Source organism: Suricata suricatta, chromosome 13, assembly GCF_006229205.1.
Source record: "Suricata suricatta isolate VVHF042 chromosome 13, meerkat_22Aug2017_6uvM2_HiC, whole genome shotgun sequence".
NCBI classification, from domain to species: domain Eukaryota; kingdom Metazoa; phylum Chordata; class Mammalia; order Carnivora; family Herpestidae; genus Suricata; species Suricata suricatta.
The window spans coordinates 61,375,529-61,382,729 of record NC_043712.1 but is presented as its reverse complement, the minus strand read 5'-3'; the positions used below and the strand labels follow the sequence as shown (position 1 = coordinate 61,382,729).

The 7,201-nt window shown below is 37.1% G+C and overlaps 1 protein-coding gene across 1 annotated transcript in view; it reads right to left on the bottom strand.

The window, feature by feature from the left end:
* Positions 1-908: 908 nt before the first annotated feature.
* Positions 909-7,201, bottom strand: part of ZNF510 (zinc finger protein 510) — a 29,497-nt gene continuing 23,204 nt past the window's right edge. Inside the window, exon 5 of the mRNA XM_029920175.1 lies at positions 909-6,766. Coding sequence (XP_029776035.1) covers positions 5,067-6,766 — 1,700 coding nt within the window. The 3' untranslated portion in view covers positions 909-5,066. The remainder of the gene's footprint in view (positions 6,767-7,201) is intronic.

Genomic DNA, 7,201 nt, shown 5'->3' with positions numbered 1-7,201 from the left:
ATTTTGTTTGTCTTTCCTTTGCCTGAGTAGACATATCTAAAAAAATGTTTCAATATCTAATGTCAAAGAAATTACTGCATATGTTTTCTTCCAAGAAAAATCTTGACTTTTTTTTTCCATTAAGCTTAAATAAGTTTTCCTTTCCCTTTGTCAGTTCTTCTTTGTCCTAAGGAATATTTAGAAGTGTGTTAATTTCCACATGTTTGAAGTTTTTATTGTCTATTACTCATTTCTAGTTTGATTTCATTATACTCAGAGGATGTAGTTTGTATGATATCAATTTTTAAGATTTTACTATTTTGTGTCATTGTATATGAACTATTCAGTGTTTCACTGGTTCTTAAAAATGTGTGTTCTGCTGTTGCTGGGTGGAATGTTCTATAAATGTAAATTGTATCCAGTTAATTGAGGTCTTATTTTTTTTATATCCTTGCTAATTTCCTGGTTAGTGCTATCAACTGCTGAGAGAGGGATGTTGAATTTATCAAGTATATTAGATTTGTCTATTTCTCCTTTCAGTTCTGTTTTTGCTTCATGTATGTGGATGTTCTACTGTTTTTTGCACACAGGATTGTTGTGTTCTTAGTGGACAGAGTCTACTATAATGCAAGCTCTACCCTAGAAATATGCTGTGAAGTGTATCCTTAGTGTTTTGCTTTTTCAGTTGAGCATGTTTGAAGGCTTATCTCTATTATAGTATGTATCAGTACTTCTTTCCTTCTTATGGCTGAATTATATTGTATTTTACAAATATGCCATGTTTTATTTATCCATTCATCTGTTGATGGAAATTTAGGTTATTTCCATATCCTGGCTATTGTGAATAGTGCTGTTATGACATGTATACAGGATTTTGTTTGAACATTAAGTTTGTGGCATATATTAAGAAGTAGAATTGGCACAAGTCAGGCAAATTAGTTTCTTAGTTTATTAATTATGTACAAGAGTCTGATAGTTAAGCTAATTACACTGTTCTAGAATTTTGCAGTTTCTTGTTTTTTTGAAGTATGCTCCATGCCCAATGCAGGGCTTGCACTCACAACCCTGAGATCAAGAGTCCATGCTCTACAAACTGTCAGTTTTTTAGAATACTAAAATATCATTAAAATAGCCGGTTGGCCAGGCAAGCTAATGGTACTTGGGAGATTGTGCTGTCTCTAAAGAGAAAATAAATTTGTTTCTACCTCATTATAGTGTGAAGCTGCTCTTGTATAAAGGCATGATATGTTGTTTCTGCTGGGCTCCCAGGGAAACCTTTAATGTGAGGGAAAAAAGTAATATGCCTCTGGCAAGGAAAGACAATCAAGGAGGCAGCTCAGAACAAGTGTTTTGCCCCTTCTTTTGGCATTAGGCACCTCTCCCAGTAGATCCTTGAGCCTGAGAAAATACTTCTCTTTGGAGCTGCAAGAGAATTATTTGGAAATAAAAATGAGTGGAACTACTGGTACAATAGAGTAAAGGGATGATCCCAAGAACCACTTGCTTTGCTTTCCCACTTGGTTGGATCTTGAAAATCTGATTTACTATTAAAAAAAAAAATCCCACAATCTACAATGCTAATAAAAGCTGATGTGTAGGCATAATTTTGAATTGGGAATTCTAGTTTATTGAAAATAAATCTTATTTTGGGTGACAAATATTTGAAGAACAGTACTGTACACTTCTGAATATTAAGAACAAGTTTCTTCTAGCAACTTTAGAAAATATCCAAAACAGAAGTCTTTGAGTTGAGCTTATAACAATAATTTTCCTTAACTATTTTTAAATAAATGATGAATAACCACAAAAGATCATTTGTAACATCAAAAGAAAATACGTTCAGATTTCACTGTGACAAATTTCACTTTCAGGAAGTATTTCTGAGTGAGCAATACATAGAGGGTCTGTTCCAGTTGCTTGCGATACACATTCTGAACAAAATACAAAAATCCTGCTCTCATTGGAGTCTTTTTAAAATTAGCATAAAGGCCCTTAGTAGGCAGGGAGATAGAAATGGACTCTTCCAGGGTCTCTAGATGTGGTATCTGACTGTTGGAGTAAAAGTCCAGGACATCAGCCAAGTAGGGAGAAAGCAGCATTCACGGCTATAGCACAGATAGACCATGGTCTCCAGGTGACAATGTATTATACAGAGAGGTGTCTTGTGGGTCTACCCCAGCAAGGAGACAGCAAGCAGGTAAAGCCTAAGTGTCCAATCATGGGACTTTGTCATCCTTGCTCCCAATGAGTGACTGAGACTACCTGGGTGAATTTATTTCATCCTAATGGGTAGATGACCTTAACTTAATAACAAATCCAATTGTAATTATAAAAGATTATATATAAAAAAGGGTATGAAGAAGAGGATTCTAAATACCTTAAGAAACTGAAACTTAAGAAACTAAGAAAGAGACTCTATATTTACCAACTATTATAAAAACAGTGAACAGTAATCTCTTGGTTATTTTCAGGGAACACAGCACTAACTAAATATGATCTCCTTTTGCAGATGCATCTCTGCAAGGCCACTGGCAGCTCTAGAGTAGCAATTTAACTGGTGTGTGGTGTTCCATTTCTGTAGTCGTAGGAGGGATTTCCTTTTCTTGATTCAAATACTCCTCAGTGAAAAATTCAGTATCAGGCTAGAGAGTATTTTGGCTCATATGAGGTATACACTAACCCTGATCCCAAAAGGTGAATGGACACATTGCTAATATACCTGAATGCAGGGAACAGGTCATGAGCAGCCCTGTGCAATATTTTTACAAATGACAATTCAGTATGTGAACACATTTAAAATCATTAAGAAAGCGGTGAATTATCAAATGGTATATGGAACACTGGATATTAATACAAAATAAAAATTTGTATTCTTAGGTCAAATGACATCAAAGGAAGCACTGGACATACAGAGACCTTTACTTTGTGTGCAGTTAAGATGATGAATATTTTGCACTATCAGTATGATGATGGATCCAGGTAGCAGTGCTGGCAGGGTAGTAAAGTCTTATTCAGCAGCTTGATTCTACTCAATATTAGCATAGAATAGTCACTTACCAAGGCATCTAGTTTGACAACCCAAATGTGCTCAGCAATTATGACTTTTCCCACAGTCTGCAGCACCAAAAAGGGGTGCTTTTGTCAGTCTGCAGTTTTACTACCGGTGTGTCAAGCAGCTAGGCTTAGTAAGAAACCAAAATAAAAATGCCAGAAGTTCCATCAAATGGAGGATCTGCTGGAGTTGAGAGCATCCTTGTATCCTGCCTCTCGAGAGGGGCAGCCACCTCAATTTCTGGGTCCGCATTGATGGCAATGAGGTTGACTGGTCACAGTGTCCAAGTGGTTCTCACTAGCCTGTCAGAGAACCAGGCCCAATTAGAGTAACCTCTATGAACTGAGGGCCCTACAGAGCCAGTTGCTTTGCTTCACGCAATAGAGTGGGGGATAGATTTCCTCTGTGAGGGATTACAGCTATGATCTCATGTACAGCTCAGATACTGCTGGGACCAGGACAGCTCCATTCTTAAATATACCATGTGCATTTTACACATGAGGCCTGAGTACTTTACATCTTGTTAGCCTGGTAAGTCCAAGATGACACACCCTAAAATTGGACTATCAAATCAGAGTCAATTGTCTAGTGTAAAAGAGCTCAAGAGTAAGCTAATGGCTGCTTTACTGGAGGAGTATACTTGATAGCTTCCTTAGGGTATCAAGTCAAATAACCCTTCTCCTCCACCCCAAGGGTACTTCCTTTTGCTAGAAATTCCAATCAACAGAAGGACTAGTCATAGAGACTTGAAGCCCAAAGTGATCATGAAGGGCTATGGGACCTCAAAGGTATCTTCTTTTACACACAACTTTTCCTAAGAGAATCCCCTCTGAGTTATGGGATGGGGAAGTATATTATGTAACACATTCCTACTATACTTTCAGATTTAGAAGTAACCACAGTATACTGTACTGGCCTCAACAGCATCATTTATTCCAAGATCACATTCATTTCTCTTCCCTACTGTAAACCCTGCCCTAACATTTTCTAAATCTAGATACCCACTAACTCCATGGAAATTGATAAGATGTTGACATGGGCACCACAGATCCAGGAAAGTTTGGGCCCCTTCCCTCCCTCAAAGTTCCCCAAATACTTGGGTGGGTGTCAATGGCTTTGCATCCCCTTTGGAGACAGGAAAATTTCTCTCCCCTAAAGCAGCTGATATTGGGGTATATGGAGGTATAAGAAAGTGTGGAAGGAGAGTGGCTTCATGACATTAAACAAGCCACATTTACTTTAGTGGCATGAGGTATGCTCACATATCAACCAAAAAAACTTTCAACCTTTGGGTTCATAGAAAGCCCTGTTACAGGTATATCATTTATTTCATTACTTTGAAAGGAGATGATTTTTTAAAAATGAATTCTCTGATGATCTTTGAGACTCCCCCCAACACCAAACCTTTAATAAGCATTATACCCGCTGGCTGACATAAGCTTCACTTACTCAACAGTTTTCTGCCTCCCCAGCATAGGAATGGCTAAATTATGTTCAACAGCAAATAGATCTAAACATTTAAGAGCTCAATATAACAAAAGTTTACTTCTTAGTCACAAATGTTCAAATAGTAAATATGTGAATGAGAATTTTGTTCCACATATTTAGGCAACCTTTTATCTTATAAAAAGCTGTGCCATGTTGAAGCAGGATACCCAAGGTTGTCCTGGGTCATCTCTGTTTTATTCTGACGGCATCCCTGTAATTTGTCAGGGAGGTCTTTTGTCAGAACTGGATGTGGCATACAACATGAACATCCATAGTCCACCAGCCAGTCCCAAAGCCCTACTTGGAGGAAAGGGAAACCAGACAATTTTGTATGAGTTATCTAAAAGGCATGGCTTCTTTCAAGAGGGCTTCTGATAGTCCCTTGAAAGGAGTATCAGCCTGGGTGTATTCTCTCATATACATTCAAAGTTGGGTTTTGGATAAAAGTCTTCCTACATTCAGATGTATATGGTTCCTCTCCTGTGTGGATCTTCTGGAGTCAAATGGATTGGTCTTTCAGCCACAACGATTTCCCACAGTTATTATATCAATAGGATTTCCCCCCTCCTTGAATTCTCTGGCAAATATTCAGGGTTGACTTCTTATACAATTTTCCAAATTCATTACATTCATAAGATTTCTCACCACTGTGAATTCTCTGATGTATTCTGAGGTTTGATTTCTGGCCAAAAGGTTTCCCACATTTATTACACTGAAAAGGTTTCTCCCCTGTATGAATTCTCTGATGATCACTAAGGATTGCCTTCCGGACAAATTTTTTCCCACATTCATTACATTTAAATGGTTTCTCCCCAGTATGAATTCTCTGATGCACTCTAAGGGTTGATGTACGGGCGAAAGTTTTGCCACATTCATTACATTTAAAAGGTTTCTCTCCTGTGTGTGTTTTCTGATGTTGAACGAGATGGTCTTTTCGCCAGAACGATTTTTCACATTCATTACACTGATATGTTTTCTCACCACTATGTGTTCTCTGATGTATTCTGAGGTTTGACTTTTGACCAAAAGTTTTTCCACATTCATTACACTGAAAGGATTTCTCTCCTGTGTGAATTCTGTGATGATCTCTGAGGGTTGACTTTTGAACAAAAGTTTTCCCACATTCACTACATTTGTAAGGTTTCTCTCCTGTATGAATTCTCTGATGTCCCCTAAGGGTTGACTTCTGGACAAATGTTTTCCCACATTCATTACACTTATAGGGTTTCTCTGCTGTGTGAATTCTCTGATGTGTACTGAGGTGTGACTTCTGGGAGAAGGTTTTTCCACATTCATTACATTCAAATGGTTTCTCTCCTGTGTGAGTTCTCTGATGTTGAATGAGATGTCCTTTTTGAAAGAAAGATTTACCACATTCATTACATTTATAGGGTTTTCCCTCTGAGTGACTTCGCTGGTATACTTTGTGGGCTGATATCTGGTAGGATTTCCTGTCTTCAAGATAGTCAAAGGATCTATCCCCAGTTTGTGTTCTGTCATTACATATGAATGGGTTCTTTTCTGTGGCAGTTATCTGAGGTTGAGTGAAGTATGACTTCCTGTTGAAATGATTCCCACTTGCATTACATTCATCATGTTTCACAGACATGATGAATTTACTGTATTCCTTGAGAGCTGACTTCTCACAGAAGGATTTCCCACAATGGTTAAGATGAGGGTATTTCACTCCTATCCCAGTTCTTTTATAGTTAAAGACAGTTGTTTTTTCATTTTTCTCCCTAAGTTCACCATTTTTATAGGATTTTTCTCTTGTGTGAATATTCTTATGTGTAACACAGGCAGCCTCATCATAGACACTTTTTCCAGTTTCATTATGTTTTAAAGCTTGCTCCAACGTTTGACACTTTTGACTCTCCGGAAGATTTTCTTTACAACTGAAAGCTTCTCCACTTCTATTATATTCATATAACTTCTCTCCAGTATGAGTTCTCTCAAACTTAATTTTGAAAGATAAATTTTCACATATACTACACCAATCTGGTTTTTTTGTTGAATAGCTTCTACTGTTACTGATAAATTGGGAAATATTTTGCAGATTTACTCCCCATGAGTCATATTTACAGGACATTTTTGTTGAAACAGGAGCTATATGCAGATTAAACTGTTTTCTCAAAATTTCCTCTTCCTTCCCAGTTGATGGTTTATTATCGATGGAAATTACTTCCTGAAAGTGGTTGTCTTCGATTTTCTTGTTCCTCTTGATGAGGTCATCATCTCTATAATCTTCTAAAATGGAAATAAATTAAAAACATCTTATGAATCTTACATTTCTTATGGCTGGGACATAGACATATAGCCTATATTGTATTTCATTTTTTGTTTTTTTCAAGATTAAATAATGTGTGAATATATCTTCACCCTCCTTTAAAAACAATATTAGTACAGTAAAAATGAGAGAGGAAACTGCTAATGGATGGATACTGTATTTGGATTGTGATAAACTGGATTTTCCTACCAGGGTAGAGAATGAATAGAAATTGAATAGACTTTTACAGGAGTGGTTATTTTAGGAAGCAGGAAAACCAGATAATGGGATGAACCCAAGTGGACTATATAAACTTACATATAGTAACAACAAAACTTGGGAGATAATGAACAATAATGGGCTAGGCCCAACACAAGAGTTTGCTTTGAGGAAGTACATTATACTCCCACACTATC